The sequence below is a fragment of the Oryzias latipes genome, chromosome 2 (genome assembly GCF_053564925.1).
Source record: "Oryzias latipes strain Hd-rR chromosome 2, Olatipes_Hd-rR_3.1".
NCBI lineage: Eukaryota > Metazoa > Chordata > Actinopteri > Beloniformes > Adrianichthyidae > Oryzias > Oryzias latipes.
This window is the reverse complement of record NC_136238.1, coordinates 25,606,733-25,631,044: the sequence shown is the minus strand read 5'-3', so window position 1 is coordinate 25,631,044 and position 24,312 is coordinate 25,606,733. Positions and strand designations below refer to the sequence as shown.

At 41.0% G+C, this 24,312-nt stretch overlaps 2 protein-coding genes across 3 annotated transcripts in view; one reads left to right on the top strand and one right to left on the bottom strand.

The window, feature by feature from the left end:
- The window catches only part of LOC144987890 (uncharacterized), a 461,750-nt gene that overhangs the window by 331,757 nt on the left and 105,681 nt on the right, over nt 1-24,312 (top strand). The window lies entirely within an intron of this gene.
- Nucleotides 1,013-23,279, bottom strand: LOC144986868 (uncharacterized). Of its 2 annotated transcripts, XR_013650734.1 has the most exons (4): nt 22,747-23,279; nt 21,927-22,349; nt 1,468-4,355; nt 1,013-1,145 (listed from the first exon to the last, which is right to left on the bottom strand). XR_013650734.1 is itself a non-coding variant. In XM_078935420.1 (3 exons), the coding sequence occupies exons 1-3, from the start codon at nt 22,916-22,918 to the stop codon at nt 2,413-2,415; spliced, it is 2,538 nt and encodes an 845-aa protein (XP_078791546.1). In that variant the 5' UTR covers nt 22,919-23,279; the 3' UTR covers nt 1,013-2,412. The 2 variants fall into 2 exon arrangements, 1 of the variants encoding a protein (XP_078791546.1); XM_078935420.1 differs by having other exon boundaries at nt 1,013-4,355.

Genomic DNA, 24,312 nt, shown 5'->3' with positions numbered 1-24,312 from the left:
TAGAAATGTTAAACTAAAGGGTAAAAATACAATGAAAATGATTAAATTTTTTGAAATTAATAAGACTATAATAAAGCAGTTTTTTTCTAAACACCACATTCTAAAGTATTTCATCAAGCTCCATCTGCGATTGTATGTTTGTGGACATTAAGTTGTTATCCAGGGGCCAGAGTTGGTGAAATCGAGGGGAACCTTAGGATGTTAGCTCAGAGTAAGTCCAGGTTCAGTCGAGTCGTGATTCACGCAGGCGGTAATGATGCCCGAAGGAGACAATCAGAGGTGGTTAAGTTAAACGTAGCTTCAGTGTGTAAACTTGTTAAGTCGATGTCAGACACTGTAATTTTCTCTGGTCCCCTGCCGAACTTAGTCAATGATGAAATGTACAGCCACTTTTCTTCATTTAACCGCTGGCTTTCTAGATGGTGCCCAGACAACGGCGTTGGTTTTGTGGATAATTGGAGTGCCTTTTGGGGGGAAGTCCGGTCTCATGCGGAGAGATGGCGTCCATCTTGATTCTCCTGAGCACATTTTTAGTGCAAGGGGTGTAGACTTCCAACAAACTTAATCCTGATTTGTGACAGTAGTTGACATTGAAATGTTGACTCAGACAAATCATATGTTAACTGTTGTCATCTGGCTCCATCCATATGCATCAGGAAAATGGCAGCTGAATTGACTTCTTTTGGTTGGAGCTGAAAGTAAGAAATTTTTTATGGGAAACATCACACTGGCTCGGTCCAGATCACTTAAACAATCAGTGGGTCCTCCTTTGGTTTCTGTCTTTGTCTGCACCTGTGCAGACTTCCTGTAGAGGTCAGAATTGGACAAAAACAAGTGGAAGAACATCAACACTATAGAAAAACAAACAAATTTCTATGCAGAATACAAAAACTCAGAACTCAGTCCTGAGTTCAGCAGTCAGAACTGGACCTGGGGAGTCCAGCTTTGGAACCTGCAGAGAACCAACAAACAGCAGAAACCCACACTGTTGGAAAGACTTCACACTTCTGACTGATGTTCATGTCCACTTTATTCTTCACAGATTGGAACAGAACAATGAGAACCAAAAAGAACAGAGGAACAGTTCTAATGTCTACTAGAAAACATGAATCACAAGAACCCCAGACACAAACACCATTCTGGCTCTTTATCCGCCTCTTCCTGAATACATTTTTACTTAATTCTTTCTTCACTAAACTTTTATTTGCTTGGAAGACTAAACAAAATATAAACTATATATTTTTTATATTTAAAACAATATTGAAATGTTCACGAACCACATAGTGTTAGATTTAGAGATGTATAGAATAATTTTAGTTTCGCCATGGTAACACATAGACTTACACAACATTATTTTAGCTTATACCACTGTCTGGGTAAATACTTGATTCTGATTGGCTGCTGGGTGTAGAATTAAAAGTGATAATCCAGTCATAACCGCAGGCCTAAAAATGAAGTTCCGGTCACATAGATTTAATGTTCTATATAACTGCACTGGCATCTTTACCACCACCTTTAGCTTCCTCATCTGGACAAAAATTAGGGGTAAGATGCGAACTTTATCTCTGAACTGATGCTTCATTTACCACATTTTTGTTTGCTGCAGTAGCCAAAATCAGTTTAGCACATCATGTAACAAATAGTCCCCTTTTTGTGACACAATTTAAATACAAAAAAAACAACAATAAACTACCAAAAACTAATTGAATAGTTATTCTTTTTGCAAGTGGCCATGGAATAAGCAGGTTAATGGTCTTCAAAATGTGCGTTAAGAGAAATGAACACATTTTACAGAAGCAAGGCAACACACTTCCACGGTGTAGAAAAATGCACACTGAGTCTGTCAGTGTCCCTTACATAAAAAACAACCACAATGTATAACTCAAAAACGTTTAACAATATCACAAAAGTACAAAAATCTACTAAGAAATATCAACCAACAAAAATGGAACATTATCAACATTTCTCTAAAAATCAAATCTATTAATTTCATGAAGTTAAATATCTTAAAAAGTGAAACTCCATTATGTTTAGAATCAATACACAATCCCTTATTTGAGATATGTGATCACAGTGGCGTATAGATGACAAACACCTAAAAATATTGTCACAGAATCAGAAAAAAATGTTTTCAAGACTCATGTCAGATTTCAGAAAAACTGTTCACTTCAATGCATCCAATAATCACTTCTGCCTCCTTATTACCGAGTAACTGCATCAATGTGGTCTGGAGGCCATCAGCCTATGTACATCTAATGAAAGATCAGGCTGCTTTGATAGCTGACCAGTTTCTCTTCTGCATGCGTCCTCTTGTTTTAAGGTCAACTACATAACTAAAACTTTTATTACATACTTTACACAAAAAAGGGTCATTTGAGACTAAATACATCATAGAAACTTGTTTTATATTGTTTACAAAGAAAAGGTTTCTCTCCTGTGAGTTCTCATGTGTCTTTTGACATGAGATGACAAACGAAAACTTTTTTCACATTCTTTACACGAAAAAGGCTTCTCTCCTGTGTGAGTTCTCATGTGTTTTTTAAGATCAGATACATGACTAAAACGTTTATCACATTCTACACAAGAAAAAGGCTTCTCTCCTGTATGAGTTCTCATGTGTCTTTTGAGATGAGATATTTGATTAAAACTTTTTTTACATTCTTTACAAGAAAAAGGCTTTTCGCCTGTGTGAGTTCTCATATGTGTTGTGAGATTAGATGCAAAACTAAAATTTTTATCACATTCTTTACAAGAAAAAGGCTTCTCTCCTGTGTGAGTTCTCATGTGTTTTTTAAGATCAGATACATGACTAAAACATTTATCACATTCTTTACAAGAAAAAGGCTTCTCTCCTGTATGAGTTCTCATGTGTGTTGTGAGATTAGATAAACAAGTAAAACTTTTATCACATTCTTTACGAGAAAAAGGCTTTTCTCCTGTGTGAGATCTCATATGTCTTTTGAGATGAGATATTTGATTAAAACTTTTTTTACATTCTTTACAAGAAAAAGGCTTTTCGCCTGTGTGAGTTCTCATATGTGTTGTGAGATTAGATGCAAAACTAAAATTTTTATCACATTCTTTACAAGAAAAAGGCTTCTCTCCTGTGTGAGTTCTCATGTGTTTTTTAAGATCAGATACATGACTAAAACGTTTATCACATTCTTTACAAGAAAAAGGCTTCTCTCCTGTATGAGTTCTCATGTGTGTTGTGAGATTAGATAAACAAGTAAAACTTTTATCACATTCTTTACAAGAAAAAGGCTTTTCTCCTGTGTGAGTTCTCATGTGTGTTTTGAGATGAGATATTTGATTAAAACTTTTTTTACATTCTTTACAAGAAAAAGGCTTTTCGCCTGTGTGAGTTCTCATGTGTGTTGTGAGATAAGATACACAACTAAAACTTTTATCACATTCTTTACAAGAAAAAGGCTTCTCTCCTGTGTGAGTTCTCATATGTGTTGTGAGATTAGATGCAGTACTAAAACTTTTATCACATTCTTTACAAGAAAAAGGCTTTTCTCCTGTGTGAGTTCTCATGTGTACTTTGAGATCATACATATAAGTAAAACCTTTGTCACATTCTTTGCAGGAAAAACGGGTTTCTCCTGTGTGACTTCTTATGTGTGTTGTGAGATTAGATACACTACTAAAACTTTTATCACATTCTTTACAAGAAAAAGGCTCCTCTCCTGTGTGAGTTCTCATGTGTCTTTTGAGATGCGATAAATAACGAAAATCTTTTTTACATACTTTACAAGAAAAAGGCCTCTCTCCTGTATGAGTTCTCATGTGTGTTTTGAGATGAGATAAATAACTAAAACTCTTCTTCAGATCTCTGTTCTGTGGGTCTGTGTCTTCATCTGTAGTTGATGTTGATTCTGTCCCTTCATCTGTAGTTGATGTTGATTCTTCATGTTGGTTTCCTTCTTCATCCTGACTATCAGTGACATTAAAGCTCTGCTGATTCTTTAGATCTGCTTCACTGTTCTCATCTTCCTCATAAGTAGGAATCTCCATCAAGGTATCAGTCTCCTGCTTCAGATCAAGCTGATCTTCCTCCTGACTGAAGAGCTCATCTTTAATCTGTGGAAGTTGTTGTTCTACTTGTTCCTCTTTAATCTGTAGAGGTTCTGGTTCCTGCAGTCCCCCTTTAATTTGTTGGGTATCTGGTTCCTGCAGTTCCTCTTTAATCTCTGAAGGTTCTTGTTCTTCATGTTCCTCTTTAATCTGTGGAGGTTTTGGTTCTCCATGTTCCTCTTTAATTTGACAAGGCTTTGTTTCCCCCTGTTCCATTCTTAAAGTGCTCTGTTGGTTGCACAGATCCTCTTCACTTGCATAATGCTGAGGGAGGACTGCAGGGACAAAAAGACAAAAAAGGAGACCTTTAATACTTTTAAAGGTCTTTGTGTATTGTCAAGAAATAGCCTGTCTTAGTTCCCTTTCACAGTTAAGATGTAGGTGAGGTCAGTCTTTCAGTCTTCAGTAGGTCAAACACCTAATTAAAGAAACGTATAAGTTTTCAAAAAAGTTTACAGACTATATTTTAATAAACACACAGTCCCCACACTGACACACTCCTCGTTTACAGTCATAAGGTGGTGGTCATTGATCTTGTTTTCCCTACCCTATCTCTTATGGGGGGAGTCAGACGCTCAGTGGTGGTTGAGTCCCTTAGGCAGGACTCTAGACCAACAGTTCTCAAAGTGTGGCCCGGGGTCCAATGGCGACCTGCAGGAACATTTTTGTGGCCCTCAAAAAATCCTAAATGATCGTTATCAAACCAGCTGTACTTTGCTTGGAAACATATTGTTTCAGGGTTTCTGGAACAATCTGAAGGAAAAAAGGTAATTACACTTGGGTGTCAATGGTACAGCGTATTAAATTCACCACAAGAGGGCAGACTAGGGTTGGGCGATGTCCCCTAAATTGGCAGTTGACGATGTTTGCAGTCAACCATCGGGATGGACAATGATATCGGTGGTGGTGGTGGGGTATTTTTAATTTTTCGTTCTTATATAATTGCCATTCGTCATTTTACTTTATTACTTTATTTTATTTCCCGAATAATGACTCATCCTCGATGATCCAGTCTAAACTGAGGGAAGTGACTTTAAAAAAAATCAAATAAACAAAGTAGAAAAGAAGTGGTCCGGTCCTGCGTTTGATTAGACCGGTGGAGCAAGCGACTGTGTCTCTAGCAGAGCAGACGGACTTACAGTTTTGTGTTTTAGGGGAAGTAAGGATGCTTTGTTACGTGTGGGAGATTTAGGACTGTGATCCGTCCCGCAGCTCTACGTGAACGAGCAACCGGAATGTAGGAGAAGCGGGTCTCCCGGTAAAAGTGTGTGTCGGAGCAGAGCTCGGAGCAGAGCTCGGAGCGCTAGCTAACGCAGTGTGTAAGCTTCGACGCAGAAAGGCCGCTCAGTCCTTAGAAACCGTTCAAACATTTGTGTTTCCAGTCGTGTCCCGACAAAATAAAGGCTGATGTTATTCCCACATATTTACGTGCAGCCAAGATGCAGATTGTAGCGTTTCACGCATGGATTTATGTTCATGCTAATGTTGTTAGCCCATGTTAGCATACTGCTAATCCTGGCTTCCGGCTCCGTTTTTCAACAGAAAAAGCACTGACTACACGGATTAAAGTTAAAATGATGCGTGAACAGGCGCTTCATAATAACCGTAACTTTAATAAAAGCACGTTTAGGAGATCATCTTGTATATTACCGAGCTGACGTATCTATGTGTGTAGCCGCTCGGCGGAACTAAGTTTCGCTTCCGGTTTTTAAAAACACTGCTGCGCATGTGCGAATGATTTATTCCGACCGAAAGTGCGACCCATGTGAATGTTTTTTATAATCTGAAAAAGTTTTTCTGGGCCCATGTACACGGTTGGATTCTAATCCGACCATTGATCCCATCAAGATATTTTGCACACGTAACCGCGGCTTATAGGGTCGACTCGCACCTTGGCGGGGGCGTGGCATCACGACGGTGTCTCTCCATCGGGATGTCAGTCAACCATCCCTAGGGCAGACAACATTTTCTATGTCACTACCTCTGCGAAAGTAAGGACCGTGACGATGGTGGTAGAAATGGAATTAGAGCGAGACTCGGAGAGAGAGCCAGAGGAGGTTCTTTTGAGAAAAGACCGTTGTGTTGGTGTAGAGAAGTTTTCAAGCTAAGTGGACAAATGCTTACTTTGTCGTACCTCATAGGCTGGATAAAGTTATGTGCCTGATTTGCAAGCAGGTAAATGCAATGCTCAAAGAAGTCAATATAAATCTTCACTATGTCACAAATCATAAAATCTATGACATATTTACCAGATTGTGAGACTAGCAGATTACCGGAACTGCAGTGAAGAGGACGGCGGTGTTTGTGGGTGTTTTTTACTGCAAAGATAAGCTCCAACAACTACAACGAGGTTATGCTGCACACCAGATAATGTTTACAAAAATGGCTAAATTCAGTGACGCTGTGACAGAAGCTAGTAGCTACGTTGTGGATGTGTTGAAAGTATTTGACATTGTTTATCAAGAGCGAAAGAAAAAGTTTGAAGAAATAAGTCTGTCAAATGATACGTTTACTAGACAAGTAGAAGATCTGGCCCTCAACCTCCAACAAAAACTGGGAAAACATCTGGAGGGCCTGGTTAATTGTACCATTCACAATTGGTCATTAAAGTTATTATAAACAACTTTTTCTGTCTTTTTTTCCCAGCAAAATTGGCCCCCGGTCTTACGTCGAGTTCCTGATTTGGCCCTCCACTACAAAAACTTTGAGAACCCCTGCTCTAGACTAAATTTTTGCACTGGTGCACCTAACATTGTTTGAGGTGCACCAGCACGAAACTTTGGTGCACAGACTTAAATGATTAACTTACATACTGTTAAACAAATGTTTCTTTATTTGAAACTACATGAAAAAGTTGGTGTTTAAAGACCCACTTCTATTAAATTTGTGTTTTAGTTTTTTTTTCACATGTTCTTGTAGCATTTTCCATGATTGAAGACATACATAAAACTTTTTTGAGTATTTCTTTATTAAAATAAGAGCAAATAAAAAGGTGCTGTTTGAAAAAGCTTCTATTTGTGACATAGAAAGTAAAAAGCCTCCCTACTAGTCTCCATTGTGATGCATCCACTTAGAAATAGATCCATGAACGTCTTTGTTTTCCTCGTCTGAGCTGAAATCTGGATAAAAACGGTATGGCTAGATAGATTTGATATTGCTGCTATTTTTGTTGCACTGTAATGTTAAGGTAGTGAAGGGCTGTAAGCTAGCGGGAAAGAGTGTAAACAAAGATTTTATTGGATAGTGGTGGTGGGTTTCTTCCACGTCAACAGTCTCTCCTCAGCTCAGAGATACATTTCTAATGAATTCCTGCTTCTCTGCAGAGACTATGTCCTTGAAAACAACAGGTTTTTGATTTGGCCTTAAAACATCATCATCCTAATGAAAAGATAACTGGGAACACTTTGAAAATAGATCAAAATATAGTTGGAGTGGGACTTTAAAATGCTTCACAGAGCTCACATTTAAACTAAAAACCAGATTATAATGTTTATTTCCCTTTCTGCATCACAGTTCATCATTTGCTGTCTCACTAACTTTTTTAGTGTGATATGCTGCTGCTTTTTATTTTCAAACAGAGCACCCTGTTCTGCACCATGATTAGCTAGAGATCTTGTAAATCAATCACTTTGAGCCCCCATGCGGTCCTGCTTGCCCTGGCCTTGGTGGGGGATGCGATTGCTCGGCAGGCGCTTGTTCTCTATCTACTGCGTGTGGGTGTTGGTGGGGGTCCTGGCTGCTGCTACTGCCGTGGCGGGGGTCTTGGTGTGGGAATGGCTGGGTACTCTCCCTCCTTCTTTTTACATTCCATCATCCATTTTAGAAGAACAAAAAGATCCACTTGATCACAGGTGCTCTCAACTTTGCACAAATAGTTTAAGTGATTAAATGAAATATTTCACGTTGGTCAAAATGCATTAGTATGTGTGTGTGAACATCAGCTGTATTTTGTTCATATTGACATGTTTTGTGTTTGGGCTTTTTTGACGACCACAGGTATGTTTGTGGCATTTGGGTGTGTGTGGACAGGCCCCGCCCCCTTTTTGGATTTACATTATTGTCTGGAATGATTGTAAAATCCAGCAACTTGTTGCCTTATGCTGCTTCACGGTTCTACCCCCCCCCCTCCTCCCTCTCTCTTCTTCCCTTCTTTTCTTTTCCGTCCGGTCCAAAAAAAGACTGTTACAGATATGACTAAGATGAATAAAGTTTAGCCTAAATTACAAAATGGGTGTATTCAAATATGAAGCTAGTGTATCAAACATTTCATAACCCCTATTGTAACAGTAAAATATGTCCAACACAAGAGGCTTTCCGCTCTCATCTGTTACTAAGCTGTTGGACAGAACACGTTAAAAAAAAACTACTTTTAGTGTTAAAGCTCAATCTCTACATTTATGGATTTATATTAGATTTTTTTTAAGTTTGTATTGATTCAGATCGATTAATTGGTTTCATCCACCCAGCCCTGTTATTTCCTGCCCTTTATCCTGAGAGATTGTTATATTAGAGATTGTTATTTATAGATCTGTAAAGATTTGATTTAACAACTCGATTTAAATCATAATTTGTGGTTGATATGATTTCTAGTCAATACTCTTTCATTTTGAAGAATCCGATTCTCTGAACTAAAATGGATCCTGAACATCTTTATCTAAAACTTCAACCAGTGCGACTCAGAGAGAAATTCCTGGTACTGAAAATTTCATCATTAAAACCATCCTTCCCGCTGTAAACAATAAGAAGAGAAGTGAGGACGTGAAAGAAGACCACCCCCATAGTAAAAAGGTGCAGGTATGTGCATTGTGCAGAAAGACTAAGTTTTGGAAACCCTGAAAATGCAAAGAGACACGGTTATGAACCGCAGTTTAAACTGCAAAATGGAAAAACTCCGACATGTCAAGAAGAGGCTGCTGAGTTTCCGCTGAAACAAGGCGAGGTTGTCTGTGTTGGAAGACCAACTCGAGTGCAGGAACTTCAAGTGGACTATAATGAAAAGCCCTCCATCCTTGCCTCCTTTTACTGAGACACAGTTACACAACAGTTTGTGAATGGATTGTAGAAGCTTGGGCTAACGTGTCTGCTTCCACTGTTGTTCAAGCTTTTGCAAAAGCTGGCATCGTTCGAGACAGACTCTGACGATGAGTAAAGGTAACCTGATGTGTGTGATAGAAATGTAGCCAGACTGTTCATTTCAGATACAGAAGATGAGACTTTGAAGGATTTGTGAATGGTGATTGATGACTGAAAAAATAAAAAAATAAATCGCAACCAACTCAGTTTTTCTCCTGCTGCCTTTTTAAAACACACACTAGCATGCATGTTTTACCTGTATGTTTTAATGTTAAATCCAGAAAATAACCATAACCGTATTAAGGAGAGGAGTGTGTTATTGGAAATAATATGGCTTTAATTGTGTATGTGTGAGTATGTTGTGGCAGGTTACTGCTCCCAAGTGACAAATAGAGCCCCTTAACACTGCGCAAACTTAGCGAGCGTGCAGGATGACCGCTCAGTTAGGATTGCAACTGCAGTGGGGTAACTCTGTAAGAAGTCCAGGTTATCTCATCTTAAGAGTCACCTTCTATTGTTTCTGCCCCACTGGCTCTTTCAAAATAAAGGCTTGTTGTAGCAGAAACCTGAATGGAACATCAGAATGGACTCAAACTGCTGCTGGTTTCAAAGCCTCGTTCTCAACTTCCAGCTGAACTCTTCATGAGTTTGAGCGTCTGTGACAAACTCTACAGTTGAACAACAGCAGTGAAAATCTCCATGGATGTCAACTGGGAGAGAATCAACATGAGTTTCTGCAGGAACTCATCACAAAGTCAGGAGCTGCAAGGCCTGATGGGAGATCTGGGATCCTATTTTGACATGAAGGAAACTCCTTCAAACAGGAAAGATTTCTCTGACTAGAGCTGTGACGGTGTGAGATTTTTGATCATCAGTGATGAAACCGGCAGGGGGTGCGGTGTTGCAGTTAACCATAGCCCCCCCGCCAAAAAACAAAACAAACAAAACACAAAATCCTCCGGTGGGCAGCCGTGTCACGCACTCAAGAACGCACGCAGCTTGGAATGGAAATTAATAATTAGAACACAGTAAATTTGTCGTATTTCCTAGTCAGATGGAAACTTCTGTTGTAGAATGAGGATGTGTGTGTGCTTCTAAAACCGCACAAGTGTGTGAATGAGAAACGGGAGCCGTGTGCAGCTCTAAGAAGAGGCAGTGACAGCCATGGGCAGTGCAACTGCAGGGAGTGAAGGAGAACAGTAATAAAAGGTTTCCCCAGAAACCCTTGAAGTCTGAACACAGGAATAGCAGAATACATGTGTTTAATGTGTTTATTATAGTTCCAATCACGCACCATATGAAGAACTAAAAAAAAATAAAAGTGATTGTAACCCCCCTAAATCTGACACAGTCACTTTGATGTTAACATTTGATGTTCCATTTTACGTAATAATTTAAGTAATTCATCTCTGTCATGTGCTTTATATGGAAACGATAGTGTAGCATAATTAAAAATAAAAGTCAAAACCAGACAGGCTTTTTCCTTTTTAAAATGAAGTTCCATTTTTTGACTTAAAATTAAAACGAAAAAGCAATCCTTCTTTTTCCTTTTAGTCTTCAACACAGCCTATTCTGTCACTTTGTGATGGTGTGCCACTGTCAGCTGGTGGTGGGACCCACACAGTTTATTTATTTCATGTATAAGACTATTTCCTTTGACCTTACCAGTGGCCTAATGGAGATCAACGCCCAGTAGGAGGGGCTTACGGGTTAATAGGAAGTGTCACAGGAAATGAAAACAGAGAGAGACGGAGGTGTCATGACCTGTTGTGCCCTGCATGGAGCAGTTGAAGTGCTCGCAGTTCTTCAATAAAGGAAAGAACACACTCACCTTGGCGCCTCTGCTTTATTTCCAGGAGGGACCCACGACAATAACTTACGAGACTGCGAGGTGGAGATCGGCGCATTATTGGATGCTAACAACCAGATATTAACGTTAACCATGTCCGATTTTTAAGGTGTGATTAATAAATAAAGCAAATTATCATGACACAACCATCGTAAAACTGGTATTACCTAAATATAATAATAAACATGAATGTCTGCAACTTTATCATCTCCATGTGTGAAGCATTAGAGACCCAATCGCTGCAGCTTATGGTCGGTCTGGTCCAAACTAATACATTTTATTGTTTGTTTTTTAGCTTTTTTAAGTTACTAACTTTCCATTCCAAGCAGCTGCTTAAAGTCACGTGACGCGTTTAGACAGACAAATGTAGTGAACAGAGTCCGGTAGTTTTCCCAAATAAAACTTCCGTCTGTATCATATGGAAGCGATTGTGAAGCATAAGTAAAAATATAAGTCAAAAGCAGAAATGCTTTTTCATTTTCAAAATGAAGCTGCATTTTTGACTCAAAATTAAAATGAAAAAGCAATCCACCAAAATGCTTTTTCATTTCCTTCCTCAACACAGCTTATTCTGTCACTTAATTAAAATGATAATGAAAATGGTATTTGACATTTCATTTTCAAAAAGTTATCTGGTAAATGTGTAGCAAAATTCATTTAGAAATGTCTAATTTGATCATCAAAATGGATTAACAGAAATACTTTTTCATTTTCAAAATGAAGATGCATCAAATTACACAAAATTAAAATGAAAAATTAATCCTTCAAAATGCTTTTTCATTTTATACTTAAAACCGCTTATTCTGTATCATAATTAAAACGAAAATGAAAAGAGGGGATTTTATTTGCATTTTAACATCCACCCTGTGAAAATTGTCCCAATAATCAATTCAAAAACGCATTAGCAGAGGGGAGGCGGGGCGATGACATCACTGCTTTCTCTGTGTGTCCGGCTGCTGACAGACACAGACAGACTAGGAGCAGTGGAGCTTTCTGTTAGCGGCAGAGAAGACGGCTTTGTGATGGTTGTGAACTTCTGATGATTGTACACAGCTTCCCAGGACTACGTAGCAGCATTTCCGCTTTCTGCGGTCCTCCTTCGGACGCACCGCGGACAAGCTTTGTTTCTTCGAAGCGGCAGCTGCCTCCTTCGTAACGGAGCGCGAATCTCCGCGACTCAAAGCTCCCGATCGCCGAAGGCGGAAATACTGCTACGATCTGAGAAACCATCATATGAATTTATGTTTGACATCAACCCAGCACCATTATTATGGAGTCCTATACTGTTCATAATTAAATAAACAAAGATTTAAATAAATAATAAATATGGCCTCATGCAAATACACAATAAACCAATAAATCTCTCATAAATAAATAAAAAGATCATGAAATTGTGAAAAACCTGCACACTGATTGTATATAACCCATTATGTTATTCAATATATTTCATTTACTCTGATGTTTTATTCTGTTTTTCTTATTTTTAACCTTGTACAGTGACCTTGGGGGACCTGAAAGGCGCTTCAAATAAAATGTATTATTATTAATATTACTATTAATGTCAAAGCATGGCTCTAATGCACATGTGTCAGACTGGCGGCCCGCGGGCAACATCCGGCCCGGCCAACAATTATATCCGGCCCGCGAGATCATTTTATATGTCTTTTTTTAATGGCCCGGCGATATGAAGCGCCAATAGAGAGACAGCAGCTGCCAGGGCAACTCTGACTACTGCGGCAGCGGCCGGGCAATTGTCTGGTGCGCAAATTTAACGTGGGGGCGGCGGCGACAGCGGTTCAGTGCTTGGAAAAAAATCTGCGCCTCTATTCGGTTCCTATTCTCTGTTAAATCACAGAGTTTACAGGCTGAAACAGTGAAATTCCGTCCCTGCAGCCGCGCCTCCCGTCTCCTGTCAAACGCGGCTGCTGCGGGTGTGAGAGCGAAAGGGGAGGGGTGGTGTGGGCTCTGGTTGCCAGGGGGAACAAGGCACGTGGAGGACAGCTGCAAGCGCTGCCTGTTGCCCAACACCAGGATCACCACCTTTAGATTCCTCAGTTCATGCTAATAATGTCATTCTTTATGAACTATTGTAGACATTTTGATGACGTCTTTATTTTCCATCAATGTATTCTTTGTCTGTCTGTTGTTTAGTATTTGACATAAAGACAGCAGGTAATGCAGGAAAACAGCAGCACTTTATGACATCAGAAAATAAACAATCATTTAGAAAAACAATCAGCACAATGTTTTTTATCTATTTCTTCAGACTAAAAGCGTTAAATATATTGGTGCTGCTGTGTTAATGTTTCAGATCAATTTACATTTAATGTTATTTATTAATTGAATTATTTTTCTCAGCATCAAATGGTTCAGTTGGTCAAAATGTTTCTAGTTTAAATAAGGACTTTAATACAGGCACTTTAAACCTCTTTTCTGTTTTAGACTAGAACAGGGTTTCTGTGTGACAAAATAAAGTTAATATGATTTGAAATTTGAAAGAGGATTCATTTTGCTTTTTGCTTTTGTTAATGTTAAAAGATACAATTTTAAGTATACTTACACAATTTTTATAGATACTAACATAATATATTGTCACTTCACGAGGGTGTAGTGGTGGGTGTATGGGGGGGGGGGGGGGGAGGGGGCGTGTGAAACATTTTCTTTTTCCTAGGGGGGGCCTGGCAAAAAATAATTGAGAAACACTGCAATACACAAACTAAAAGTCCCATAATCCACCGTAATAGCGGTGGATTATGGGACTTTTATTGAACGAGCTAGCGTCGATTATTCTCCCGTCAGCTACGTCAGATGAACTTGATCTCTAACTAATTAACTAAAATCAAAGCTAGCCCATAACAATGGCCAAGAGAAAAATTGATTCTGAAAACAGAGCCTTTCAAAACCGATGGGAAAATACATATATGTTTACTGACATTACCGGTAAACCCGTGTGTCTCATTTGCGGCGGTAATGTGGCTGTATTTAAAGAATATAACCTAAGAAGGCACTATGAGACAAAACATCAGGATCAGTTAAAACACCTGGATGCAGAGAAGGAGCTACAGAAGGTAGAGGAGTTGAAGAGGAATCTGAAATCACAGCAGACGTTTTTCACCAAAGCAAAGTCACAGAGTGAGGCTGCTGTGAAGGCAAGTTTTATTGTGGCGGAGGAGATTGCCAAATCAGCCCGGCCATTTACTGAGGGAGAGTTTCTGAAGAGCTGCATGATGAAAGTGTGCGACGTCATGTGTCCCGAAAAAGCAGGCTTCGCAAATGTAAGCCTGGGCAGAAATACTGTTGCTGATCGGGATTGTGAGATGGCCACTGATTTGAAAACACAGCTGAGTGAAAGAGGGAAAAACTTTGTTGCATACTCCCTTGCTGTGGATGAAAGTACTGACACTGCACAGCTGGCCATCTTCATCCGTGGAGTGGACTCCAATTTGTGCGTTACAGAGGAAATATTGGACATTAAATCAATGCACGTGACAACAAAAGGAAAAGACATATTTGAAAAACGTATGTCAAAGTGTAACCGACATGAAACTGCCTTGGGGCAAACTGGTCGGGCTTACAACAGATGGGGCGCCGTCGATGTGCGGTGAAAAAGTGGACTAGTGGGAAGGATGCGCCAAAAGATGCGGGAGGAGAACTGTCCTGGTGAATTGACGGCATATAATTGCATCATACACCAAGAAGCACTGTGCGGTTAAGTCCTAAAAATGGATCATGTGATGGACACTGCCACGCAAACTGTAAACTTCGTCAATTTCAGTCGTTTCTGCGTGAAATAGATTCCGAGTTTGCCGACATGCCTTATCACACGGAGGTGCGGTGGCTAAGTCGGGGGAAAGTTCTCAATCGACTTTTTGAGCTGTGCGAGGAAATCTGTCAGTTCATGGACAGTAAAGGAAAAGACTCCACAGTTCTGCGGAACGAAAAGTGGAAATGTGAGTTGGCGTTTCTGGCTGATATAACTGCTCATCTCAGCGCCTTAAACCTTCAGCTGCAGGGACGGGAGCGCGTGATCAATGACATGTATATGACGCAGTTAAGGCGGTTCAAGTGAAGCTGCACTTATGGGAGACACAAATGCAGCAATGCAACTCGCCCCACTTTCCCTGTTGCCAAGTAATCTTGAAGCAGCTTAGCGCTACTACGGTGTTCCCAAATGACCACTTCGCTGATAAATTGAGCGCACTGAGTTCGTCCGGCGCTTTGGCGACTTTGACGCACAGAAAAGTAATTTCGATTTGCTTCGGAACCCGTTCACTGTCGACGTGGAAACTGCACCCAATAGAGATGCAGATGGAGCTGATAGAGCTGCAATGTAACGCGACGTTAAAGGCAAAGTACGACACTGTGGGGCCCGCACAGTTCATTCACTTCATTCCTGAGGCAATGACCGAGCTCCATCAACATGTAGCTCGAACCCTGTGCATGTTTGGCAGCACATATATGTGTGAGCAGCTGTTCTCTGTGATGAAAATGAACAAAACGTCACACAGGAGTCGTCTCACAGATGAACACCTGAAGTCCATCCTGAGAATCTCCACAGCACAGAACCTAAGCCCAAACAGAAATGAACTTGTTGCCAAGAAAAGATGCCAAGCATCAACCTCTAACAAACTGGCATAAGTGCAAAAAAAATGGAATGTTTTGATTTGTTAAGATTTTAATTTTTACTTAAAGAACCATTTTTATTTTCAGATTTCTCTCCAGCATGTTCAAATGTTCAGTTTTAATGACAGGAGAGGCTTTTTGAATGGAGAGCAAGATATTTTAAGTTTAATTATTTTTGGAATAATAGGCCTCTATTGTATACTGTCTGTTTGGATTCATGTTCACGTTCAAAAAAAGTTTTGTTTTAGTTGGTTCAATAAATGTTTATCCTGTTCGGCCCACAACCTATGTGTGTTTTGAGTTTTTGGCCCACTGTGCATTTGAGTTTGACACCCCTGCTCTAATGTATTCAGTAAAAACCAAAATCCCTCCTTCTACACTTCACTGCAGGGACGGAGCTCCTTGTACATTTGCACAGCACCCCGTTTGTTATTGCAGCTTCTCTCGCAGAAGACGTTGGTAGCTTCGCCTGGAAAAAGGTATCCGCGCCGGGCTGTCTTGGCTTTAGGCCAGCAACAACCACTGCTTTCTCACACAACTCCGGGTGATGCAGCTTCAGTGCTGCCGGCACATCAACCCCAGGCATGAGCCAGGGCCCCACAAGGGATTTCATGTAATTCATGGACACCAGTGAGGTTCACAAATCATTGAAGAAAAAAGGTTCAGCGCAATAGTGGGTCTAGATGACCCAACGTTAAAGTGCCTAGGATAGCATAAGGGTTACAAGTAGGGGTGTGACAACAGGGCTCCAGACTAACTTTTTTCACTAGGAGCACAGTGGCCCCTAACTGAAAATTTTAGGGGCACAACCAGAAAATTTAGGGGTGCATCCCGTAAATCAACATTCTAACCAAATCTACTCATTTCCACTGTATTACTAATAAATACTTTAATAATAGATGCAGAAATTACAACGTGCTGTTTCAAATTCAGTGTCACATTTTGTTCTGCACTTTTGAAGATGCAACAACAAGGTAAACTGACAGCACCATCTTTGGGACACCAAATAGGGCAGCCTGTCCTAAGCTTTCGTCCATCTTAATTCTTCCACAAAAAGCACTGACCACACAGATTAAATATAACGATGAGCAAACAGGCACTTCATAATATTCATAACATTAATAAAAGCACGTTTGGAAGATCGTCTCGTATGTTACCGAGCTGCTGTATAAATGTCTGGGGCAGCGGTTTGTTTACAACGGGACCTATTTCCGCATCCGGGTGATTTTACACTACTGCGCATGCCCAAATTATTCATTCCGAACGAAAGTGTGAGCCATGGCAACGTTTGTTCTAATCGGAAAAAAGGTTTTCTGTGCCCATGTGCACTGGTGAATTTTAACTCGACCATTGATCCGATCAAGATATTCTGCCCTTGTAACCGCGGCTAGTGATTAGTCAGGCGGTCTGAGTCACGTTTTTAGGGCAACCAGTTGCCAATCATGATAAGCTAGTTCAAAGTCCACGCCCCCCATCACTGAAAGCTGCTCAGAAGAAGCTGTCAATCAAACATTCGAGGTGGGGCCACTGGGCACCACACCTTTTACTGAGGCATCTGATTGGTCAGTTTATAACTTGAATAACTAGCAATAAAGAAAACATATTATGAAAAAAAAAACAAAGATTAGCAACAAGATATTAAGAAAAATGTTTCACAGCAAGAATGTTAATTCTATCTATTTAGAATGAGTAACAACTGCATGTTTATCTATAGACGTCTAATGAAGTTTGGTTTCTTAGAGACAGCAGCTACTTCCTATTTGGAACCGGGGGGGGGGGGTGAGGGGGGGGGTGCTCTACTGTCCAGTGATGATATAGTCTATGCTTTTTGGCATAGACCCCTTTTAGACAGCTCCTCGTGGTTTGACTACTAACTGAAATGAAATCAACAAGATGTGCGTTAGCTGCAGACTGTCAGTATTAATTTGAGGGTATTTACATCCAAATCAGGTGAGCGGTGTAGGAATTAAAACTGTTTGCATATTTGCCTCCCACTTGTTTAGGAACCAAAAGTAATGGGCCAATTGCCTTCTCAGCTGTTCCATGGCCAGCAGGGTGTTATTCCCTCATTATCACAATTACAGTGAGCAGATAAAATGTCCAGCGTTTTTGAAGTGTGGTGTAAGCATTTGGAATAAGAGCTGTCACCATCAGTGAACCAAGGCATCATTAGGCTGAAAAACAAAGGAAAACCATGAGAGAGATAGCAAAAATATTAGGTGTGACCAAAATGACTGTTTGGAACATTCTTAAAAAGAAGGAACGCACAGGGGAGCTCAGCAACGCCAAACGACCCGGGAGACCACCGAAAACAACTGTGATGGATAAAGGAATAATTCTGTCCCTGGTGAAGAAAACTCTCTAAACAGAGGGTTTATCACTAGATGTAAAACTTTAGTGAGCCTCAAAAACAGGAAGGCCAGACTAGAGTTTGCCAACCAACATCTAAAACAGTCTTCACAGTTCTGAAACAACATCCTACGGACGGATGAGACCACCATAAACTTGTTCCAGAGTCATGGAAAGAGAAGAGTATAAGAAGGAAAGGAACTGCTTATTATCCAAAGCATACAATCTCATCAGTGAAGCATGGTGGTGGTAATGTCATGGCGTGGGCATGTGTGGCTCCTAATGGACCTGGTTCTCTTGTATTTATTGATGATGTGACTCCCGACAAAAGCAGTAGGATAATTTCTGAAATGTTTCTGACAATATTATCTATGGAAGCATTTATGTAGCTATTAAAAATAAAAGACAATACCAGAAATGCTTTTTCATTTTCCAAATTGAAGCTGCATTTGTTGACTCAAAATTAAAAAAAAAAAGCAATCCACTAAACCGCTTCTTCTTGTTCTTCTTCTACACCACTCATTTTGTCACTTAATTAAAATGATAATGAAAATGGTATTTGACATTTTATTTTCAAAAAGTTCTCTTGTAAATGTGTAGCAGAATTCAGTTAGAAATGTCTAACTTTAAAATTATAATGAAATAAGAGAAATGCTTTATCATTTTCTACTCAAAAATCGCTTCTTCTGTGTCATAATTACAACACAAATGCAAAGAGGGGATTGCATTTTCGTTTTCACATCCACCCTGCGAATAGTGTTGCAAAACAATTTCAGTTAGCATTTACAGGAGGGAGGCGGGGCGATGATGTCAGTGTGTGTTAGTCCAACCGGTAAACGCCAAAGTTTAGCATGGTGAAATCTGCTAGAGCCGTTCATGGGGCTGTAGCTGTCGTGGAACAGCAAAATCAGCGGGAAGCTGCAGTAAGCTATATTCTAAATGTGCTTTTATTAGTTATGATTATTATTAAGGACTTGCTCGATCATAATCTTTTAAATCCGTGCGGCCAGTGCTTCTGTCTTGGCTATAAGAAGGGTTAGCATCAGGCTAATACGTGCTAAAAACATTAGCCGTGGAGGAACACATCTTGTTTGTTTCATTTCAAATCCAAAAATGCTGACAATGAGTCGCTGTCCCAATATTTATGGCCACTCCTGTTGTATTTTAATGCACCACAGTTAATGGACACGATGATTGATCGATATGCATTTTGGGACATGAGTGATGCATGATGGGATACGTAGCATGTAGCCCTCAGATGTAAAGTTACTGCTAACTCTGCTAACGAGTATGTTTTTACCTCAGCACGTCCTGAATATTATTATTCCTGTTCGATCCTAATGTACAACACCCAATACTGCAGACGCTCTCAGTCTGCGGGCCAGACGCCCGGATGCCTTCATGATAGGGTTGTGCCGATGGACGATATCATCGTCCATCGTGATGGGTGACTGACATCCCGATGGAGAGACCACCATCGTGATGCCATGCCCCCGCCACGTTGCGCGTCGACACCATAAGCCGCGGTTACATGTACAAAATATCTTGATGGGATCAATGGTCAGATTAGAATCCAACCGTGTACATGGGCCCAGAAAAATGTTTTCAGAATATAAAAACGTTCACTAAGGTCACACTTTCCGTCGGAATAAATCATTCGCACATGCGCAGTAGGGTTTGAAAAACGGAAGGATATAAACTCCGCCGAGCGGCTTTTTTTTTTTCAAACTTTATTGTATGTAACAATTCAATACAAAACATTGTTAAACAGCGCCGAGCGGCTATATACATTGACATGTCAGCTCGGTAAAATACGAGATGATCTTCTAAACGTGCTTTTAATAATGTTACGGTTATTATGAAACACCTGTTCGCTCATCATTTGAATTTTAATCCGTGTGGTCAGTGCTTTTTCTGAACGAAGCCAGGATTAGCAGTATGCTAACACGGGCTAACAACATTAGCTTTGGGTGGTGCTGCTTGCTGGCTGCACGTAAACATGTAAGAATAACATCAGCCTTTATTTAGTCGGGACACGACTGGAAACACAAATCCGCGTGATTGTTTGAATGTTTTCTAAGGACTGAGCGACATTTCTGCTTGAAGCTCAAACCGCTGTGTGTGTGCTGACGATCCGAGCTGTGCACAGACACACACTTTTAGACCCGGTTCTGAGTTCGGTTGCTTGTTGTACCCCTAGAGCTGCGGGACGGATCGCAGTCTTAAATCTCCCACACATATACCGCTCATGTACCCCCCCCCCCCCTTCCCATCAAACACAAAGCTGCAAGTCCGCACTCCCCCGGAAGTGCGGGAGCGGACTACTTCTTTTCTATTTTGTTTGTTACTTTTTTTGTTAAAGTCACTTCCCTCCGTTTATACTGGATCATCGCGGATGAGTCATTAGTTGGGAAATAAAATGAAAAAAGCAAAAAAACGAATAGCAGTTATATAAGAACGAAAAATGTAAAAAATACCCCCCCCCCCCCCCCCCCCCCGACGATGTCATCGTCCATCCCGATGGTTGACAGCAAACATCGTCAACGGCCAATTTAAGGGACATCGCCCAACCCTACTTCATGACAAACAAAAGAGCTCCAAGGCCAGAGCTTCGGAGCTCGCCCACTGCCAGCTGGACAAAAATAGCTCACACCAGCCAGCCAGAGCTCGTTTGCTTGGTTTCTGGAATGAAATAGAAATACTTAAATCTATTTTCTCAACTGCAAGAAACATCAATGAACCGATAGGCGTTGCCTTGGGCGCTCCAGAGGGGAAAGGAAAAAGTTTGATCAGTTTTGAAATAAGTCTTTGATCCAAATGTTGAACCTTTCCTGCGCGATGACTTCTTTTATTCCGACCGTCGTCAGAAACGCTCGGGAGATTTTCTCCAGGGCCAAAGGCGGATTCTCCTTCGGGGTTCACTTTCCCGTTCGGAACCCTCAGCCTCCAGAGTGGGTTATGAAAGACTCAAACTTTTGGGGGAGACACCTCATTTTTAATTTAAGGTTCCCCGACACTCCCCCGCTCCGCGCTCACACCTCCTCTCCTCTCTTCTCCGCACACACGGTCCCCATCACATACACGCCCCCACTCCGCAACACAAGCAAAGAAATAAACGGCTTCTAGCCTGTTCCAGAGCAACGGTGTCCCGCTTGATTAGTTACCGTTTGCGTCCCGACCGGGACTGGACCGGGAATAACAGCGGTTTCCGACTACGGTCTGAAGCCTGAGTCTGAAAGGTAACACGCTGACAGCAAAATCGGCGCACAGAAGCAATTTAATGAGTCATGTAATCTCAGTTGGTGGTGTCCTGAATTGATGTCACTGACGTACGACTCGCATTTAATGGGGAATATCCGATTTGTCTGCTTACATGGCACACGCAAATGCACGTATCCGATTTGTTTCCGATTTATTTCCACATATGAATGAGGCCTGTATCCGAACTGAGAAAATCGGAATCCATGCGCTTTTTTCCTGCTTACACGCTCACCGATCATATTCGATCTGTGCGACATGAGAGGAAAAAATCGGAATTGGGTCATTTGAACCATGCAGTGTAAATGGGGCAATGGAGACATCACAAAGGTTTAGATGGATTTTCGGTTTGAGAGAAATCTGGTGAAAAGAACTGAACTAAAAACTTAGAACCACAGACGACAAAACAGATTGTACTTTTTTTATCTTGCTAACAATTTTCTGTTTTTTTCTGTTAAGGTTTCCCGTTTCTCGTTAGCTGGAGGGACTAACTAAGATCATATGATTTGAAGAATGTTGTCGGCTGCACTGACCAACAATGTCTTCTGTCTTTTCAACTGGAAGGGACAGAAGAGACTCTTCCAGGACACGCTGTTGATGGACTGCATGTTTGGAGAGCTTGAAGCTCAAGACAGAACCGTTGTTGAAGTGAACATACCGATAGTTTGGAGATGAAGATCAGAGTCACACTGACCTGCTGACATGTGAGAGCTGTCCACACTTTGGACATGACATCGGTCCCTCCTCTTCCTCTGATCTCTGTTCTGTGGGTCTGTCTCTTCATCTGTAGTTGATGTTGATTCTTCATGTTGGTTTCCTTCTTCATCCTGACTATCAGTTACATTGAAGCTCTTCTGATTGTTTAGATCTGCTTCACTGTTCTCATCTTCCTCATAAGTAGGAATCTCCATCAAGGTATCAGTCTCCTGCTTCAGATCAAGATGATCTTCATCCTGACTGATGCAAAGTTCCCCTGGTTCTTCTTTAATCTGTGGAGGTTCTGGTTCCTCCTGTTCCTCTTCAATCTGTGGAGGATCTGGTTCCTCCTGTTCCACTCTGAAGTTCCTCTGCTGGTTGCAGAGATCTTCCTCTGCAGTCATCCAATGCTGGGGGAGAACTGCAGGGACACAAACACAACAAGGAGCGTTTTATACATTTCCAGGACTTTGGTTTTTTTTTAAGCATCAATAAACTCTGTGATCATTGGAGGAAATGTCTGAGGAGTCTGGAGGACCAGAAGAGACTAATTGAAATAAATATATATGCAGAGATGAGTAGTAACGTGTTACAATTAATTAAGTAACTTTTTGTTGAATTGTTCTTGTGAGAGTAAGACAAGGCAATTTTATTTGTATACCACAATTCGTACACAAAGTAAAACAGGAAAATGATTGGTTTATCGCCCGGGGAGTAAGTTAGTGTAGAACCACCACTGAATGATGACAGACGGGTCACCAAAAAGAAAAGCATGAAGCTCAAATTGCTTCTCTGTTTCTTTTATGAAGGTCACATACCTATGTGGTGTAGCTGCAGCTGTGGTTTCCAGATGACATCCAGCAGTCTGCGCTGACGACAGAGCTCCTGCTCGTAGTGGACGATGGTTCCTTCACAGAGTCTGCAGATTTCTTCAGCAGCAGCAGCTAGTCGCTCGCTGATCAACTCTCTCAGAGACTGAAGGGAAGACATGGTTCCTGCTCCGATCTTCAGCTCCAACTCCCACAAACACCGCCGTCCTCTTCACTGCAGCTCCGATCGATCATCTGCTAGTCTCACAATCACAGCAATCCACGTTGCCTTTCCGTTCAACACTTCTTCACTCATTTACGACACTTTGTTTGGAAAATGCTGAGAGTTCCCACACGAACCACGTATCGTCCTTTCTGTCCAAAAACCTCACAAACGTCCCAACAAAACACCACCGACCTCTCAACACAAGCTAACGCTGCTAGCCTGCTAACAAGCTAACGCTGCTAGCGCCTCGTGCTGTTCTTCTTCTTTGTTTGACTAACAGCGTCATGGTGCTTTAGCGCCACCAGCTGGTCTGGAGTGTTGTCTGTCGATCATATTATGATGTCGATGGTGGGGGAAAAGAAATTAAGACAAATAAATAATAATATTAATAATAATGATAATAACAACAATATAATATAACATTAGAGCCACAGAAAGTGGTCTGAGAAGAAGCAGCTCTGAAGCTCTGCAGCTGACGGTGCAGCTTCAGGACTCATGAGGAGGACCACACTGCAGCGCCTCCTGCTGAAGCATCAGAGAGTCTGCAGACAGAAGATCCTTCCAACAGCAAAGAGGTCTGCAGGAGCTCTTTCCACCACCAGCAACAACCTGAACCAAGCAGGACCTACAAGAAGTTCAGCCACTAAACTTCAACAACTCAGAAGCTCTGAGCTCCGTCTGAGTCTGCAGAGATGCTGAGCTCCTCAGCTGCTGCAGCTCCCACAGTCACATGAAGGTCTGCAGCTGCAGCAGGAAGTCCAGATGTTTGCAGCTGCAGAAGTCTGGTGCTGTTTTCCAGTCTTTGTTCTTCATAGATTCTAAAATAGATTTATTTCTTTGAAGATTTTTTCCTGAAATTTCAAAAAGTTTGAACATTTTCTGCCAGAATTGATCCAAATTGTTTTGATTTGGTTGTTTTCTCTTTTCTACATTTGACCAAACCCAAAGTGGGAGGAGTCATCTTTCTGCAGTTCCTCTGAATGATGGACAGAAGTTGTAGATGTTCCACTAGAACAGTGTTTTCTTCTTCTGTGGATGTTCTAGTGTTCTGAGCACATTGGTAAAGTCTGCTGCATTTTCTGTCAGCTTCCATTTTCAGCATTTGGATCCTCAAAGTTCAGGAAGAAACCGGAATCCAAACTGCTTCCAGTTTCCATGTTTGGGATCTTCTGGACCTGTTGAAGGACACAGATTCTTTCCACATCATGAAGCTGTTCTTCTGAACCCAAACGGCCCACAGTTCTATGCTGATGATGCTCTTCTTCACCAACAGCCTCTCAGATCACAGATGCTGCAGTTTGCTTGGTTTGCTGGAAAGCAGCAGCGCTGCCACGCCCACCTGAAAGAGC

Bases quoted from the DNA above. Each gene is read 5' to 3' on its own strand.
- LOC144986868 (XM_078935420.1), bottom strand. From the start codon at position 22,918: ATGTCTTCCCTTCAGTCTCTGAGAGAGTTGATCAGCGAGCGACTAGCT. The intron at 22,350-22,746 runs GTATGTGACCTT...GTGTCCCTGCAG, and splicing joins GCTGCAGCTACACCACATAG to TTCTCCCCCAGCATTGGATG. The intron at 4,356-21,926 runs GTCAGTGTGACT...TTGTCCCTGCAG, and splicing joins CAGCTCTCACATGTCAGCAG to TCCTCCCTCAGCATTATGCA.